The 19,231-nt window shown below is 38.7% G+C and overlaps 1 protein-coding gene across 1 annotated transcript; it reads left to right on the top strand.

Moving 5' to 3' along the window:
• The first annotated feature begins 3,131 nt into the window (after nt 1-3,131).
• Nucleotides 3,132-15,611, top strand: LOC138899067 (uncharacterized). The gene is made up of 8 exons (XM_070185182.1): nt 3,132-3,868; nt 4,013-4,097; nt 5,183-5,254; nt 8,052-8,198; nt 8,379-8,572; nt 14,149-14,458; nt 14,834-14,986; nt 15,249-15,611. Exons 1-8 carry the CDS (start codon nt 3,132-3,134, stop codon nt 15,609-15,611), a joined length of 2,061 nt encoding a protein of 686 aa, XP_070041283.1.
• The last annotated feature ends 3,620 nt before the right edge of the window (nt 15,612-19,231 follow it).

Below are 19,231 nucleotides of genomic sequence, written 5' to 3'. Positions count from 1 at the left end.
TATTTGTGGAAGAGTTATTACCTCTTTGGAAAGGTGTGAAATCAATTTAAATGACTACTGATAGGCCGGATAAGTGTGAATTTTAACCACTTATTAGTAGCTTTTTGCTATAGTTTTTAGTCTGAAAGTGTTGATTTTTATCTCCAAATATAATGAACATGGTTGAATTGCAGGTTTGCTGGAGAATGTGTGCTTAATGAAGAAAAATAACTCAAAAAGGAAATGATCTAACCAAGTTCAGCAAAGAGAAGAAATGCTAAGAAAAATACGGTTCGCAGAATTCCATTTGCGGCCGCAGAAGCAAGTACGGTCCGCAAAATATGAAATGCGCCCGCAGAAGAAGAACTAGAGCTTCAGGGATTTTTGACAAAAATGCGGTTTGCAGACTAAAATATGCGGTCACACTTGGTCCGTAACATAGGTTCGCACTGACAAGCCGGGAAGATCAGAAAATGTGTAACTGAACAAGTCTGGAGCCTCCTCAAAATGCGGCCCACAGCAATTCATGTGCGTCCGCAACTCCTTTAAGTGAAATCACCCGTAATGTTAACCCAACAAAGCGTGGACAACAGAAGTTAAAGTGCGGCCGCAAAACCCTCCGAAGGGCATTTTTGTCAGAAGTTTTGGAGCACTATAAATAGGCGTGAAACACTTTTTTAGGCGATCTTTTTGTATTGTAACAACAGCTGGTAGTTATTCTTAGCTATTTGGAGAAACTTTGAGACACAATTAAAGAGGATCAATTACTTTTCCATTTTAATTTAACTTTATATCTTTCATTTCTTCTTCTTTTCCTTTTTCTATGTTCATTGCCATGAGAAGCTAGATTTATATCTAGGGTTGTGATTCAACCCTAGTGTGTAAAATTTATGGGTATTTAATATTAATGCTTGCTATTGATTGGATTATTGTTGTTTAGCCTTGTTTATGATTTAAAATTAGAATTGATAGTTGCAAACATTGATTCATGCCTATTTGACTTTATTCTTACTTGAGAAAGAGGAATTTAGTCTAGCAAAACTTGGCTAACAAGAAATTGAACTAGTTGAAGTATCGATTTGTTTGATTAAAGGATTTAAACTAGAGATAGGGATTATCCAACTTGGACTCATATTCAATTATTTTTATTGCTACCCATTTGGACTTGAGAGAGCCAATTTGAGCATAATCACTCTTTAGGCAAGAGGTATTGGGTGATTACTTGAGAATTGAGAGTCACAATATCCCCGATCTACTAAGAAAGCATATATTTACTCTACCCATTAGGTTTACACCTAGGTTTAGGTTACAACTCTAGGCTTTTCTCTATTTGACAAAACCTCAAAAACATTTTAGTTATTACTTGTTCATTAGCTAGTCAAATTTCTTAGTAGTTTAATTTAGCAAAATTGTTACCCACCTTTGTTTGGAAGCTAAATCTATTTATTTTGAGTTTCTCTCTTGGGTATTTACCTCAACACCCATTCTAAACTCTTTGTGGATTCGACTCCGACTCACGTTGGGTTTATTATTGTAATGATTGTGTCATATTCCCTTAATTGGGGTGTGACTTGGACGTGTTCAATTTTTTGTGTTGTTGCCGGGGAGTTTACGGTGTTAGCTATATACTTGAGTTTGTTTCTTAAAGTATCTTATTTTACTTTTGTGATTCTAACTTGATAAAGTGATTATCAATTCCAAATGGCGAACAACGAACTTGGAAACATACCATTGGGAGAGGTGGATGTCGAAGAAGAGCAACTTGATGAAATGCCTCAAGCTCCACAACAAAACCGCTGAGGCCGTGGGCAATAAGACAATGTGCCTCCACCTCCCCTACCTCCACAACCACAAGTGGCGCAACACCGGATTTTTTCCAATGAAGGGTATGCAAGTGTCATAGTTCCCCCCCCGCATTAGGACAGGTAACTTTTAAATTACCAATGTGATGCTCACTTTGCTCGAGCAACGAGGTTATTTCACCGGAACACCAAATCAAAATGCTTATAAGCATTTGAAAGGTTTTGTGGATATGTGTTGGGGAAGGAAACAAACAATGTCTTGAAAGATGCATTGCGGTTAAGGCTTGTTCCCTTCTCACTAAGGGGTAAGGCTTTGGATTGGTTGGAATGCTTGCCTAATCATTCTATTCATACATGTGATGAATTGGTGGCAAAGTTTATTTCAAAGTTCTTCTCTCCCGCACACATAGCAACTTTATGGGATGTAATATTGGTATTCAAGCAAGAGCATAATGAACTTTTTCATGAAATTTGGGAGCATTATCGAACTATGGTGAAGGAGTGCCCTAATAATGATATGTCCGATAATATGATCCAACAAACTTTTTACCGTGCTATCAATACCACGAATCAATGTGTGGTCAATCAATTGGCCGAAGGCAATTTCATGACAACACCTTATGTGGAGGTATGTGAGATTCTTGATAAGATGGCGGAAACTTCTTCGGCTTGGAAATCCCGAGATAATATTCCCCAAGGTGATCCAACATGATTCATCTTCATAAAGTATTGAAGGACCATGGGCAAGCTATTACTGAATTGAACACAACTATGACTCAACTCACTAAGGCTCAACTTTATCAAACTCAAGCCCCTAAGAAAGTTCAAACTATGGAAGGGGTGAGTGTTTTGGCCAACAAGAAGAGGACTAAAGGTCCCCAATTTCAACCCTGGTGGAGACTTATGCACATGATGATGTTGGTTATGAGCAAGATGACTCCTATCAAGAGCAAGAAGAAGAGGTACCATTTGTGAACAACTAACAAGGGCAACAGAGTAATTTTTAAGGCTCCAATCAAAACCAATACTGTTCTCAAAACAACCAAGGCAATTGGGTTTCTAACAATCAAGGAAATTGGCATAACAACAATAACCAAGAGAATTGGGGAGGTAACAATGAAGGAAATTGGGGGAACAATAATAATCATGCAAATCGAGTTCGGGTTTACAAAGACCCCCAATGTCCCAACAACCAAGCAACCCACATCTTTATCCTTCCCACTGTTCAAGTTCTTCAAGCAATAAAATGGGTCGTATCGAGAACATGTTCAAGCAAATGATGGAAAAGAATGCGGATTCGGATGCCCACTTACCTCACATACCACATCAATCCGTAATATTGAAGTTCAAATGAGGCAAATCTCTCAAGCTCTTAATAGTCTTTGTAAGGGTGTATTACCAAGTGATACGGTAGTGAACCCAAAGGATGGTAACAATACAGGGCATGCTATGGTGGTTATCACAAGAAGTGGAAGAGGCGGGAATGTACCCACCTCAAATGAAAAGCAGCTCATCAATGATGACCAAATGATCCAAGAGGAGGGAATCCCACAAAACGATGTGCAAGTACAAAATGATGTTCAAATTGATATTGATGATAGTATGGAGGAGACCCGAGAAGAGGTGAACCCGTCTAGGGAACACATCATTAACATGCCGGATACGGTGGTGCAAAAGGCTAAGGTAACCTTGAAAAAGACTCCACCCTCATACCCTCAAAGGTTCACTAAGCAAAATGGTGAGAATCAATTCAAGAAGTTCATTCATATGATGAAAGGTCTCTCTATTAATGTGCCATTGGTGGAAGCTTTAGGACAAATGCCTTATTATGCCAAGTTTATGAAAGAACTTGTGACCAAGAATAGGTCGATGAACTTTGAAACTATCAAGGTCACTCATCAAGTGAGTGCAATTGTTCATTCCATGGCTACTAAGTTGGAGGATCTTGGTGCTTTCATAATTTCTTGTACTATTAGAAGTGCCGATTTTGCTAAAGCTCTTTGTGATCTTGGGGAAAGTATAAATTTGATGCCCTATTCGATGTTCAAAACTAATGGGATTGGGGAACCTAGACCCACATCTATGAGGTTACAAATGACCGATCGTATAATGAAGAGATCATTGGGAATAATTGAGGATGCATTGGTTCGAGTTGATAAATTTATTCTTCCAGCGGACTTTATGATTCTAGATTGTTAGGTTGATTATTAAGTGCCTATCATTCTTGGTAGGCCTTGCTTTTCTACGGGTAAGGCCCTTTTTGATGTTGAAGCTGGGGAACTCACTTTTCGGGTTATTGATGATGAACAAGTGACTGTAACGACCCAACTTATCGTTTTGAACATTTACGATCCTTCCAACTATTCGAAGTCTTCAATAGCTTCATATGATGTATTATGACATGTGTGAATCGTCGATTTTTATTTTCATGTGTTTCAGGATTAGTTCGGAAGAATAAATTCCATCCTGGAAGCCTTAAGTTGAAAGAGTTGACCAAATTTGACTTTTTAGTATTTGACCTCGGATCGGAATTTTTGATGGTTCTGTTAGGACCGGATGGTAATTTTGGACTTGGGCGTATGCCCGGATTTGCATTTGGATAGGTCTAAAAGGTTTTGGTACTAATTGGCGAAAGTTGGAAATATTAAGTGGAAAAGGTGTCTTAATTTGCACAACACCTAATTTTAAATGGGTATAACTCTCATTATGTGAAGATACTTTCCATGAATTTTGCCCCTAGAGTGTTGCCCTTTGATTCTAGTTTCTAACGCATCAAGTCGTTCGTCATTTGGACATTCCTACTAAAAGTTATGATCAAATTACCAAAGTAAGATCACCTAGTTATTTTGGCGGACAGCGAAGTGAGGGTCACTTCGCCAGACCGGGCGCGGATCCTGTCTTCTCTTGCATGCAGTGGACAGCAAAGTGAGGGTCACTTCGCCAGACCGGGCACGGATCAGCTCTAGCTCTTTTTAAGCCAATTCGAGGCTCATTTCCCCATTTCATTTGGACGAATTTTGGAGGTCTTATCCACTCTCTCAAGACCACCAGCAATCCCCATTATCTTGGTGTGAAATTCCATAATTTCTACACTAGTATTGATGGAATCTACACATATAATACTTGAATCTTTAAGAAATTTCTTCAAGAACTCAAATGAGGGTTTTGCAAGATTTATTCCAAAAGGTAATCCTTCACACTTAGACTTACATGTGTGGATTTATTATGAGTATGTGAGCAAGAAATAAGTATTAACACTTATTGGATGGTGCTTGGAAGCCATAAATACTTAAACTAGATTATTGGGTGTTGTAGAGATTTTGTAATGAATTAATTAGCAATAATTGGGTGGATGTGAGTTCATTGATGATTTTAATGGTGCTAAAGAAGATTGTTTGTAGACAAAGAACAGTTTAGTATCTCTTGTTGGTGGGAAGGAGGGATTGTTGGATGAAGAAACACCATTACTAGAGGTAGTAAAATGCTATGTACTCTAGGTGTTTGATAAAATGCCTAAATGAGCAAAAATCTTGAAATTTGTTTACTAATATTGGTGCAATTGTGTTGCATTGTTGTAGATTGAAATTTTTTTAGTGTGGTGGACCATCGTAGTATTATTAAGGGGCGAATTTCAGACTTGAGCCGTTCGGAGGTGGCTTCACTCGCGAAGATCATTTAAAGCATTGACTTAGTTTCGTCAAGGTAAGTATCTTGCCTAATCTTGAGTGGGGAAATTACCCCTTAGGCATTGAGTCTTATGTAGAAATTGTGTAATTAAAAACCATGTACGCGAGGTGACGAGTACATGCTTGGTTTAGATGTGCAAATTATATCGGTTGAAATTCGTAGACGCCCTTATGTATTAAATTGGAAAATTGTTGGAACTTAGTAAATCCTTGATTTGTCATGCCTCATTCTTTATTTGTCAAGTTTGAATTTTATATGATAATTTGGTGTGATTGCCACTTGGATTTTTATGTGAATTTTATGTGTTTGTTGATTTGATATTTCTTGGAAATAATCACATTATGGATTTTTCATATGCAAGTAATTAATTAAATAAGTTTCAATTGAGGCGTTTATATATTTATCAAAAATCTTGATTAAAGATGGCGTTGTCCTATGATGAGTTATTTTTCCATCCTTGTGGTTGTTTTTGACATTTTATATACATTGTGTTGAGCCGTGAACTATCTGTTGTGAAATTAATTGACTTTATTGTACCTTTAGGATGGTTGTGGCCTACGGGCAATTTGTAAATACGAATTGCTGATGATATGCTGTTGTGATAATATCCTGTGTGAATTATTGTGTGATTTGCGTTACTGTTATGCGACGTATAAGGGTGGCATTTCACCGTTGTTATGTGTGTTGGGATATTGTCTGGGCGGAGCGATAATGGAGGCTGTTATAGGAGCGATAATGGTGGCTATAGGAGCGATAAAGGTGGCTATAAAAGCGATAAGGGTGGCTATAGGAGCGATAAGGGTGGCTATTGATATTGTCAGGGCGGAGGGACAAGGGAGGCTATTATAGGAGTGATAAGGGTGGCTATAGGAGAGATAATGGTAGCTATTGTCAAGGATGATATGTGGTGATATGGGGTTATTGTGTTGGTAATTTTTATGTGATGATATGGGGTTATTATAATTTTTATGTGGTATTGTAATTTTCCTTGTGTTTATTTTTATACCTTGTGCAACTTGTCTTGTTTTTTTGGTAAACTTGATAATAGTCTGATCTATGTTAAAATTGTGAGCCTGTGGCTATTGCCGGGCGGATTATATTATATGGGATCATGTTGCGTGCCGCAATAGATATGAAATGTAGACACGGGGTGCCGGGGAAAAATATGATGATTTGTATTATTGGCACATGAGTTGTCCGTGCGATTTTGATAGAAATATTGGCACAATGTGCCATGAAAATATGAAAGTGGGTTGAGACCCGTGTTATGAAAATATGATAGTGGGCTAAGACCCGTGTTACGAAAATATGAAAGTGGGTTGAGACCCGTGTTACAAATATATGAAAGTGGGCTGAGACCCGTGTTTTATGTTTATGAAATAAGGTGTCACAGAGTGATATTTATTTGAAAGAATTTTTATATCCGAAAGATTTATTTGAAAGAAATATATTAGGAAGGTATTTATTCGAAAGAATTATATGTGAAAGATTTATATTTGAAGGACTTGTTTAATTGGTTGTACTTATGTTCCTTATTCGTGTGAGTAATAATTATAGTGTTCTTGTTGCCTTGCTGTTTATATTACTGGTTGATTTTTGTTTCTATTGCTGCTAGTTGTTTTTCAGTACTATTGTATACTGCTATATTGCACAGGTTATTTGACTAGTGAGTGTCTTGACTGTATATCGTCACTACTCCACCGAGGTTAGTCTTGATACTTACTGGGTATCGACCGTGGTGTACTCATACTACACTTATGCATATTTTTGTGCAGAGCCATGTACTAAAGATATCGGACTCGGACAGAGTTAGTGTGTTGATCGCAAGGATTCAAGGTAGAGCTGCTTGGTCATCGCAGTCCCTTGAAATCTTTCTATTTTATTATACTATCAACTCTTATTCGAATAGTATTGTATATTCGATCCTTGAGATCATTGCACGTATTCAGTTAGAGTTCGTGACTCAGTATTACCAGTCTTGGGAGGTTGTTATATTTGTTTCCACTTTTGGTTTCGACACGTGTATTCGATTTTCTATTAAACAAAATGGCTCGAAATGTAATTGTAATCGACTTACCTAGTTTTAGAGAGTAAGTGTCATCACGACGCCTATGGTGGAATTTTGGGTCGTTACAAGTTGGTATCAGAGCTCTAGATTCATAGGTTCTATGAGTCACGAACGAGTTTAGTAGAGTCTTGCGGATCGGTACGGAGATGACTGTACTTATCTTCGAGAGGCTACAAAACTGTTAGGAAATTTCCACTTCTTTCATTCTTGTCGTGCAGAATTTGTTGAATTTGGAATTTGAGCCTTTGCATCTCTATCCTCTCACAAATGGTGAGGACACGTGCTACCGGGTTAGCTGAGCAGACACCCGTCCATACTGCTAGGGCCGCAAGAGGTCGGGGACGAGGTAGAGGTCGAGGAAGGGCACGTGCTGCGACTAGAGCACATGTCAGAGACGCAGTTGAGGAGCCGCCAGTATCTCCAGCTGGGGGACAGGTACCGGAAGCACTTGTTGTTACCCCAGACTTCAGGAGACTGTAGCACAGTTCTTGAATATATTTGGTACATTAACTCAGGCAGGATTGATCTCTGTTGCACCAAATATTGCACAGATTAGGGGAGTAACTCAGACTCCTACCGCTCGTGCTCCAGAACAGCAGGTTCACATTGGTCAGGTTCCAGGTATAGTACCGGTACATCGTGTTATTCCGGTTCAGCCTGAGGTTAGACCAGAGGCATCAGAAGAAGAACAAAAGAGACTTGAGAGATTTAAGAGGTATAGTCCACCTACCTTCAGTGGCACATCTACTGAGGATGCCCAAGGATTTCTAGAAAAATGTCACCGTATTCTCCGCACCATAGGTATTGTAGAGGTGAGGGGAGTTGCCTTTACTACATTTCAGTTGTCAGGAGCAGCATATCGATGGTGGCAAGCTTATGAAGAGGGCAGACCAGCCGATGCAACACCACCAACTTGGGCTCAATTTTCGAAAATGTTTTTGAAAGAGTTTGTTCCCCAGACTCTACAGGATGCATGTTGCATAGAGTTTGAACGGTTGTGTCAGGGCACCATGACGGTGTCAGAATATGCTATCAGGTTCAGTGAGTTAGCCCGACACACATCTATCTTGGTTCCTACAGTTAGAGAGCGAGTCCGCAGATTCATTGAAGGGCTCGATTATGATTTTAAAATAAGCATTGTTCGAGAATTACAAACTGACATTCCATTTTAGCAAGTAGTAGAGATTGCCAGGATGTTAGAACGTGTTTGAAATAAGGAAAATGAGTCTAAAGAGACCAAAAGGTCTCAAAGCTCTGGAGGGTTCAATGGATTTTACTCTTCAGCTATGACCCATTATGGCAGAGGCTCGATCAGTCGGCCAACTCAGTCCGCACATCAAATTACTCAGGGTGCTCCAGTAAGTTTTGATAGTACACCACCGGCACGAGGTTCTTACAATGGTTATTCCAGTTATCCGGCACAGACTCAGTACGAGCAGCCGCGACCTCAGAGGGGTTGTTATGAGTGTGGTGATACTAGGAACACCAAGAGAGATTGTCCCAGACTTAGGAGGGGTGGATTACATCAGAACACTCAGGCTATAAGCGTTATTCCAGTTAATACTTCACGTGCACATCCAATTAGGGGTGGAGGACAGGCGGGTAGGGGGCGCCCTAAAGGGGGAGGCTCAGCCCGTTGATATATTTACTATGTTGTGGTTGAGACCACCACACCAGGTGGTGTCGTTACAGGTACAATCCCGATTTGTTATAAAGGGATATTTCTCCTTAATTTGATTCGGTTCTGAATATTGAGGCGAGTACTCCTATTATGCTCCGCTAATGGGTGAGCTTCGTAATTTTGTGACCCAGTTATATGTTTATCACTGATGGGAGATTTGATGATGTTAGCCCGTGTCTATCATTTTTATTTTTGTACACGATTGAGGGCTATAAGTCCAAAAGTGACTTTCTATGACTCACTACAGTGGGTTTTGATGTTATTTCGGAATAATTGATCTTAATTTTATGAATTATATGCCCTATTGGTATGGGGGTTCATTATGTGTTGTGAAAATTATTTACAGAATTTATTAAAAAGAAGAAAGAAAGGGAATGGAGAATCTCAGTTGGCACGATGTGCAAAATACTTGCGATTCGGAGTTGAGGACGAGATCCTCGCATTTTTATATGATGTGTTTCATGTCCAAATATCATTATGATAATGCAGTGCTTGTAATGTTGAGATTAGTGTCATTGATATATACATTGTGGTGCTTTGTTGGGTTGTGGATGTGTTGTTAGGAGTTGTTTTGGTGTTACTCTAGCAGATGGATAGGCCCAATTACAGGGGAGACTCTGCTGAAATTTCTGAAAAATTTGAGAGTTAGAAATTTTTTGGAGATTGAGATGTGCGAAAGAAGAGATAAGTAATGTTATGTGTTTGAGGGCGGACTCTACTTCTCGTTTGAGGATGAATAATCCTAAGTGGGGGAGAATGTAACACCCTGAAAAATTTTGAAGTACTTAAGCGCTATAACGGACGTTGATGCAAGTGTAGGCACGAGTTGCTACAACTAGTTGAGACTACTACCGTGTGCTGATGTGAAAAGAAATTAGGCCTTTTGGAAATGTTTGGAGTGTAAGAAATTTAGTTTTAAAGTTTATAAGTATGGATGAGAGAAATAATCTTCCACTGAGATGGCGTTGTCGGATCCATGTTAAATTTGCGGTGACGTAGAATCACACGCGAGTATGTGTGTAATAATACACTCAGTAATCTAATGTCCTCAGAAAGATTCTTGGCACGTTCGAGGACGAACATATGTTTAAGTGGGGGAGAATGTAATGACCCGACTTGTTGTTTTGAACATTTACGATCCTTCCAACTATTCAAAGTCTTCAATAGCTTCATATGATGTATTATGACGTGTGTGAATCGTCGGTTTTCATTTTCATGTGTTTCGGGATTAGTTCGGAAGAATAAATTCCATGTTGGAAGCCTTAAGTTGAAAGAGTTGACCAAATTTGACTTTTTAGTATTCGACCTCGGATCGGAATTTTTGATGGTTCCGTTAGGATCGGATGGTGATTTTGGACTTGGGCATATGCCCGGATTTTCATGTGGATAGGTCTATAAGGTTTCAACACTAATTGGCGAAAGTTGAAAATATTAAATGGAAAAGGTATCTTAATTTGCACAATACCTACCTTTGAATGGTTATAACTCTCATTATGTGAAGATACTTTCCATGAATTTTTGCCCCTAAAGTGTAGCCTTTTGAGACTAGTTTCTAACGCATCAAGCCGTTCGTCATTTGGACATTCCTACTAAAGGTTATGATCAAATTACCAAAGTTAGATCACCCAGTTATTTTGGCGGACAGCAAAGAGAGGGTCACTTCGCCAGAACGGGCATGGATCCTGTCTTCTCTTGCATGCAGTGGACATCGAAGTGAGGGTCACTTCGCCAGACCGGGTGCGGATCAGCTCCAGCTCTTTTAAAGCCAATTCGAGGCTCATTTCCTCCATTCCATTTGGACGAATTTTGGAGGTCTTATCCATTCTCTCAAGACCACCAACTCCTCTCTTCTTCAAGGAAAGCAATCCCCATTATCTTGGTGTGAAATTCCATCATTTCTACACTAGTATTGATGAAATCTACACATATAATACTTGAATCTTCAAGAAATTTCTTCAAAAACTCAAAGGAGGGTTTTGCAAGATTTATTCCAAAAGGTAATCCTTCACACTTAGACTTACATGTATGGATTTATTATGAGTATGTGAGCAAGAAATAAGTATTAACATTTATTGGATGGTGCTTGGAAGCCATAAATACTTAAACTAGATTATTGGGTGTTGTAGAGATTTTGTAATGAATTAATTAGCAATAATTGGGTGGATGTGAGTTCATTGATGATTTTAATGATGCTAAAGAAGGTTGTTTGTAGACAAAGGACGGTTTAGTATCTCTTGTTGGTGGGAAGGAGGGATTGTTGGATGAAGAAACACCATTACTAGAGGTAGTAAAATGCTATGTACTCTAGGTATTTGATAAAATGCCTAAATGAGCAAAAATCTTGAAATTTGTTTACTAATATTGGTGCAATTGTATTGCATTGTTGTAGATTGAAATTTTTTTAGTGTGGTGGACCATCGTAGCATTATTAAGGGGCGAATTTCAGATTTGAGCCGTCCGGAGGTGGCTTCACTCGCGAAGATCATTTAAAGCATTGACATAGTTTCGTCGAGGTAAGTATCTTGCCTAACCTTGAGTGGGGGAATTACCCCTTAGGCATTGAGTCTTATGTCGAAATTGTGTAATTGAAAATCATGTACGCGAGGTGACGAGTACGTACTTGGTTTAGATCTGCAAATTATATCGGTTGAAATTTGTAGACGCCCTTATGTATTAAATTGGAAAATTATTGGAACTTAGTAAATCCTTGATTTGTCACACCTCATTCCTTGTTTGTCGAGTTTGAATTTTATATGATAATTTGGTGTGATTGCCACTTAGATTTTTTTGTGAATTCCGTGTATTTGTTGATTTGATATTTCTTGAAAATAATCACATTATGGATTTTTCATATGAAAGTAATTAATTAAATAAGTTTCAATTGAGGAGTTTATATATTTATCTAAAATCTAGATTATAGAAGGCGTTGTCCTATGATGAGTTATTTTCCCATCCTTGTGGTTGTTTTTGACATTTTATATACATTGTGTTGAGCCGTGAACTATCTGTTGTGAAATTAATTGACTTTATTGTACCTTTTGAATGGTTGTGGTCTACAGGTAATTTGTAAATACAAATTGATGATGATGTGCTGTTGTGATAATATCCCGTGTGAATTGTTGTGTGACTTGGGTTACTGTTATGCAGCGTATAAGGGTGTCATTCCATTATTGACATTATGCGGGCATAATGGTTGAATTTCACTATTGTTATGTTTGTTGGGATATTATCTGGGCGGAGCGATAAGGGAGGCTATTAAACAGAGCGATAAGGGAGGCTATTATAGGAGCGATAATGGTGGCTATAGGAGTGATAAGGGTGGCTATAGGAGCGATAAGGGTGGCTATTGATATTGTCAGGGCGGAGGGACAATGGAGGCTATTATAGGAGTGATAAGGGTGGCTATAGGAGAGATAAATGTGGCTATTGTCAGGGATGATATGTGGTGATGTGGGGTTATTGTGTTGGTAATTTTTATGTGATGATATAGGGTTATTGCGTTGGTAATTTTTATGTGCTGTTGTGATTTCCCTTGTATTTATTTTTATACCTTGTGCAACTTGTCTTGTTGTTTCGGTAAACTTGATAATAGTCTGATCTATATTAAAATTGTGAGCCTGTGGCTATTGCCGGGCGGATTATGTTATATGGGATCAGGTTGCACGTTACAACATATATGAAATGTGGGCACGTGGTGCCGGGGGGAAAATATGATGATTTTTATTATTGGCACGTGAGTTGTCCGTGCGGTTTTGATAGAAATATGGGCACAATGTGTCATGGAAATATGAAGGTGGGCTGCGACCCTTGTTACGAAAATATGAAAGTGGGGTGAGACCCGTGTTACAAAAATATGAAAGTGGGGTGAGACCCGTGTTACGAAAATATGAAAGTGGGCTGAAACCTGTGTTTTATGTTTATGAAATGAGGTGTCACAGAGTGATATTTATTTGAAAGAATTTTTATATTCGAAAGATATTTATTTGAAAGAAATATATTAGGAAGTTATTTATTCGACAGAATTATATGTGAAAGATTTATATTTGAAGGACTTGTTTAATTGGTTGTACTTATGTTCCTTATTCGTGTGAGAAATAATTATGGTGTTCTTGTTGCCTTGCTGTTTATATCAATGGCTGATTTTTGTTTCTATTACTGCTAGTTCTTTTTCAGTACTATTGTATACTGCTATATTGCACAGGTTATCTGACTAGTGAGTGTCTTGACTGTACCTCGTCACTACTCCACCGAGGTTAGTCTTGATACTTACTGGGTACCGACCGTGGTGTACTCATACTAAACTTCTGCACATTTTTGTGCAGAGCCAGGTACTAAAGATATCGGACTCGGGCAGAGTTAGTATGTTGATCGCAAGGATTAAAGTATAGATGCTTGGTCATCGCAGTCCCTTGGAGTCTTTCTATTTTATTATACTGTCAACTCTTCTTTGAACAATATTGTATATTCGATCCTTGAGATCATTGCACGTATTCAGTTAGAGTTCGTGACTCAGTATTACCAGTCTTGGGAGGTTGTTATATTTGTTTCTGCTTTTGGTTTCGATACGTGTATTCAATTTTCTATTAAAAAAATGGCTCAAAATGTAATTATAATCGGCTTACCTAATCTTATAGACTAAGTGCCATCACGACACCTATGGTGGGATTTTGGGTCGTGACAACGATATTTCATGTGTACAAGTCTATGCGGTAACCAAATAGCAATGATGTGTGATATTTTGTGGACTTGGTGATTGATGTCATTATTGGTGATACAAGTGCTACAGTAAATATTGGTGACATGTTAGAAACCGTTTTGCTCAACTTTGATGATGATGAGATAGACAGTTTCATGGAATGTGTGATTTCATTGCAATGAATGGGGTCTTACAACTATGCACCCTGAAAGTTGTCATTGGATCTTGAGAATAGGAAGACGAATCATACAAAGCCTTCAATTGAAGAGCCACCAACCTTGGAGTTGAAGCCATTGCCATCTCACCTTCGGAATGCATTTCCTGTCCCTTGTTCTACTTTACCGGTTATTCTTTCCTCTTGTTTGACTAACGTGCATGTAGATTCCATATTGGTATTCTTGCAAAGGAGAAATAAAGATATTGGATGGACTTTGGTGGATATTTGGGGTATAAGCCCCACATTTTGCATGCATAAGATCAAGTTGGAGGATGGTGCTAAACCATCCATTGAACATCAAACAAGATTCAATGAGGCTATGCAAGAGGTGGTCAAAAAGAAGATTATCAAATGATTGGATGCCGGGGTTGTCTACCCTATTTCCGATAGATCATGGACCTCTGGTACAATGTGTCCCACAGAAGGGGGCATGACTATTGTTACCAATGATAAGAATGAGTTGATACCTACAAGAACGGTCACCGGTTGGAGAGTTTGTATGGATTATCGTAAGCTCAACAAAGTCACAAAGAAGGACCACTTTCCTCTTCCTTTCATGGATCAAATACTTTATAGGTTGGCCGGTCGTGCCTTCTATTGCTTTCTTGATGGTTACGCGGGATACAACCAAATTCTTATTGCACCGGAAGGCTAAGAAAAAACCACATTTACATGTCCATATGGTACTTTTGCTTTCAAATAGATGCCTTTTGGATTGTGCAATGCACTGATGACTTTTCAACGGTATGTGATGGATATTTTCACGGACATGGTGGAAGACTACCTTGAAGTCTTTATGGATGACTTTTCGGTGTTTGGGGATTTATTTGATGATTGCCTTGCTAATTTGGACAAGGTGTTCGCTAGATATTAGGAATTAAACTTGGTACTCAATTGGGAGAAATGTCATTTCATGGTTGAGAAAAGCATTGTCCTCGGCCATAAGATTTCAAAGAATGGTATTGAAGTGGATAAGGCGAAGATTGAAGTTATTTTTAATATTCCTCCATACCTCTGTGAAGGGTGTGATGCGTTTCTTGGGCCATACGGGATTCTATCAGTGATTTATCAAAGGCTTTTCTAAAGTGGTAAACCCTTTGTGCAAATTCCTTGAGAAGGATGCCAAGTTCCATTTCAGTGATGATTGCATGAGAGCTTTTGAACAATTGAAGCTCAATTTGACAACTACTCCTATTATTACATCTCCAAATTGGAGTTTGACATTCGAGCTCATATGTGATGCAAGTGATGTAGCGGTTGAGGCTGTTTTGGGTAGACGTATCAACAAAGTTTTTCATCCGATATACTATGTTGGTAAGACCATGAATAATGCCCTAGTTATTTATATCGTTATAGAGAAGGAGATCCTTTCCATTGTGTTTGCTATTGAGAAGTTTCGCCCATACTTGATGGGTGCCAAAGTTATTGTCCACATAGATCATGCGGCGCGACGCTATCTTATGAGAAAAAAAGAATCTTAAGCTCGTTTGATTGGATTGGTGCTTTTGTTGCAAGAGTTTGATATTGACATCCAAGACAAGAAGGGATGTGAAAATCAAGTGGCAGACCATTTGTCTTGTTTTGGAGGAGGCGGGGAGGCTACATGATGGCCTTGATATCAATGACTCTTTTCCCGATGAGTAACTCTTGGCACTTCCAATGAAAGAGGTACCATGGTTCGCGGATTTGGAAGATTTTCTTATGAGTGCTATCATTCCGGATGAGTTCTCTTCAAAGCAAAGGAAGAAGATCAAGAAGGATTGCAAGGAATACTATTGGGATGAATCATACCTTTTTCGGATTTGCACGAATGGGGTGATTAAAAGATGTATGCCGGAGGAGGAACAAAGTGATAATTTTGGGGCTTGTCATTCTTCGCCCTATGGTGGTCATCATGGTAGAGCACGAACAACGGCTAAAGTTCTAAGTTATGGTTTCTATTGGCCTACTCTCTACAAAGATGCAAATGAGTTGGTAGATGCGATGAGTGCCAATGGGCCAGTGAAATTTGAAAGAAACATGAGATGCTCCTTACAACCATCTTGGATTGATATCTTTGATATTTGGGGCATTGACTTCATGGGATTTTTTGTGAGTTCTTGTGGAAATATCTACATTTTGGTCACAGTGGATTATGTATCTAAATGGGTTGATGCCATTTCTTTACCCAATAATGAGGCTAGAAGTATGGTGGCTTTCTTGAAGAGAAATATTTTCATAAGGTTTGGCACTCCGCGGGCAATCAAAAGCGATGGAAGGTCACATTTTTGCAGCAAGGATTTTGACACTTTTCTTGGCAAGTATGGTGTCACTCACAAAGTGACAACTCCTTATCATCCACAAGCAAGTGCTCAAGTAGAAATTTTCAACCGTGAGATAAAGAGTATTTTGTCCAAGACGGTGAATGCAAATCAGACAGATTGATCTAAGAAGCTTGATGATGCTCTACGGGCATATCGAACGGCTTAAAAAACACCTATCGGGATGTCTCCATACTAGTTATTATTCAGAAAAGCTTGTCATCTTCTGGTGGAATTAGAGCACAAGGCAATGTGGGCCCTGATGAAACTAAATCTTGATTTGGATGTAGCCGCTAACTTGCGGGTTGAAAATTTAAATGAATTGGATGAATTCCGGTACCATGCATATGAGAGTTTGTCTTTATACAAAGAAAAGATGAAGTACCATCATGAAAAGTATATTTGAAACAAGGAGTTCAAGGCCAGTGATCTAGTGTTGTTGTTCAAATCAAGGTTGAGAATTTTTACCGGGAAGCTTAAGTCAAAATGGAATGGACCGTTTGAAATTGTTGGTGTGACACCCTATGGTGCTTTGGACTTGAAGAATAAGAACAATGAAATATTTCGATTCTGTAACGATCCGACCGGTCATTTTTAGAATTAGCGTCCCGTTCGGTGGCTCAAGGTCTCGAGCAGCTTTGTATCATGTATTATGACTTGCGTGTATGGTCGAGTTCGGTTTTTGGATGATTCAGAATTAATTTGGAAGGATGATTCTTGTTATAGAAACTTAAGTGAAAAGAGTTGACCGAAGTTTGTCTTTTGAGAAACCGACTCTGAAATGGTATTTTGATGATTCCAATAGTATCGTATGGTGATTTTGAAATTAGGCGTGTGCCTGAATTTGGATTTGGAGGTCCGTAGGTTGATTTGATGCATTTTGGCAAAAATTGGAAAGTTGAAGGTTTGGAAGGTTGAGAGGTTTTACCAGGAGTTGACTTTTTGATATCAAGTTCAAATTTTGATTCAGGGAGTTGGTATATATCCGTTGTGTCATTTGGAACTTGCATGCAAAATTTGACGTCATTCCGGGTTGATTTGATATGATTCGGCACGAGTTGTAGAAGTTGAATGTTCATAAGTTCATAAAGTTTGATTTGAGGTGCAATTCGTACTTTTGATGTTGTTAGATATAATTTGAGGCCTCGAGAAGGACTGCGTTATGTTTTGGAACTTGCTGGTATGTTTGGACGGGATTCCGGGAGCCCCGGATGTGTTTCGGACGAGTTTCGGGTAATTTCCATATTGTTGAAGAAGTCTTGTTTCTGGTGTTTGCATCTGCACATTTGGAGCGCAGGTGCGGACCCGCTTCTGCGTAATTCCGAGACGTTTCTGCGTGTTTTTTCATGGTCAGGCTTTCCGCTTCTATGAGCATGTAACCACAGGTGCGACATCATATCTGCGGAGAGTGGGTCGCAGATGTGTGTTGGAGGCTCAGGAGATTTTACCGCTTCTGCGGTTTGTTGTGCGCTTCTGCACTGTCGCAGGAGCGACTGCCATCCCCCAGATGTGGATCTTTGTCTGATAAGTGATTTTTACAGATGCGAACCATCGTTCGCACATGCGGGCATGCAAGTGCGCTTCTTGGTCCGCAAAAGCGAAATCTCTGGCAAAATGTTTATAATTCGAGGGTTTGCCCATTTTTATCATATCATGAGTTGTAGACCTCGATTTTGGATGATTTTGGAGGGGTTCTTCCCGATTTGGATTAAGGTAAGTGTTCTTTATCCGGATTTGATTATATTTCGTGATTTCATCTTTGTTTTCAACACTAAATTATTGGTTTGAATGGGAGAAAATGAGAATTTTTGTATAAACTTTCAAAAATGTCAAATGAGAATTTGAAGGCCGATTTGATGTCGAAATTGAATAATATTGGTATGGTTGGACTCGTATCTGAATAGGTGTTCGGATTTTGTGCATTTTATCGGTTTCGAGGTGCGAACCCGGGGTTGACCTTTTGGGTTGACTTTTTAGTTTTCATTAAAGATCAAAGCTTTATTATCCGAAATTGTTTCCTATAGTTTTTGTTTATGATATTAAGTTATTTTGGCTAGATTTGAGCCGTCCGGAGGTTGTTTCACACGAGAAGGTCATTTTAGAGTATCGATTTAGCTTCTTTGAGGTAAGTATCTTGGCTAACTTTGTGTGGGGAAAACTATCCCTTAGGATTTGAGTCGTTTGTGCTATTTGTGTCATGTGAAAGCCGTGTACGAAAGGTGACGAGTATGTACTCAGGCTTATATGTGATAATTGACCGATTTAGACTCTTAGGCTTCTTTCATGTACTTATTTGGAATTGTTAGCACATGTTAAACATTTTATTCGTCATATCTACTATCACATGGTTTATTTGAAGTTGTCATTACATGTCACATTCTTTACTTGCCGAGTTCTCTCTTATATGCTTTATTTGAAGTTGTTATCACTTTTATCATCATGTGATTTCTTTTATTGTTGAGTCACTCTTAGTTGAAATTGTTGTTACTTGATATCCTTTTGTTGCCGGGTTATTCTCATGCATTTAGACATAGTACTAGTTCGTGCCATCTCTTTCATTGTTAGCCTATTCATACACTAGAATCCGAAGTTTTCCATTTCATAGAAATAATTTCACTATTGATTTTATCCTTAAACAATTAATTAGAATTGAAGTTATTGAAATCCATTAAATCTATTTTAATTGAAATTATGTTTAAAGGGGGTGTTGTTACTTGTTGAGTTACTTTCCCGCCATTTTGTTGTTATTGAGATTCTATACACATTGTGTTTGAGCCATGGGCTATTGTTGTGAAAATATT

This window comes from Nicotiana tomentosiformis, chromosome 9, assembly GCF_000390325.3.
Source record: "Nicotiana tomentosiformis chromosome 9, ASM39032v3, whole genome shotgun sequence".
Taxonomy (NCBI): Eukaryota; Viridiplantae; Streptophyta; class Magnoliopsida; order Solanales; family Solanaceae; genus Nicotiana; species Nicotiana tomentosiformis.
The sequence above is the reverse complement of the archived record's forward strand: the minus strand, read 5'-3'. Positions and strand labels throughout refer to the sequence as shown.

Bases quoted from the DNA above. Each gene is read 5' to 3' on its own strand.
- LOC138899067 (XM_070185182.1), top strand. From the start codon at position 3,132: ATGAGGCAAATCTCTCAAGCTCTTAATAGTCTTTGTAAGGGTGTATTA. The intron at 3,869-4,012 runs GTTACAAATGAC...CATTCTTGGTAG, and splicing joins CCTAGACCCACATCTATGAG to GCCTTGCTTTTCTACGGGTA. The intron at 8,573-14,148 runs GTTCAGTGAGTT...TCTTGAGAATAG, and splicing joins GTGTCAGAATATGCTATCAG to GAAGACGAATCATACAAAGC.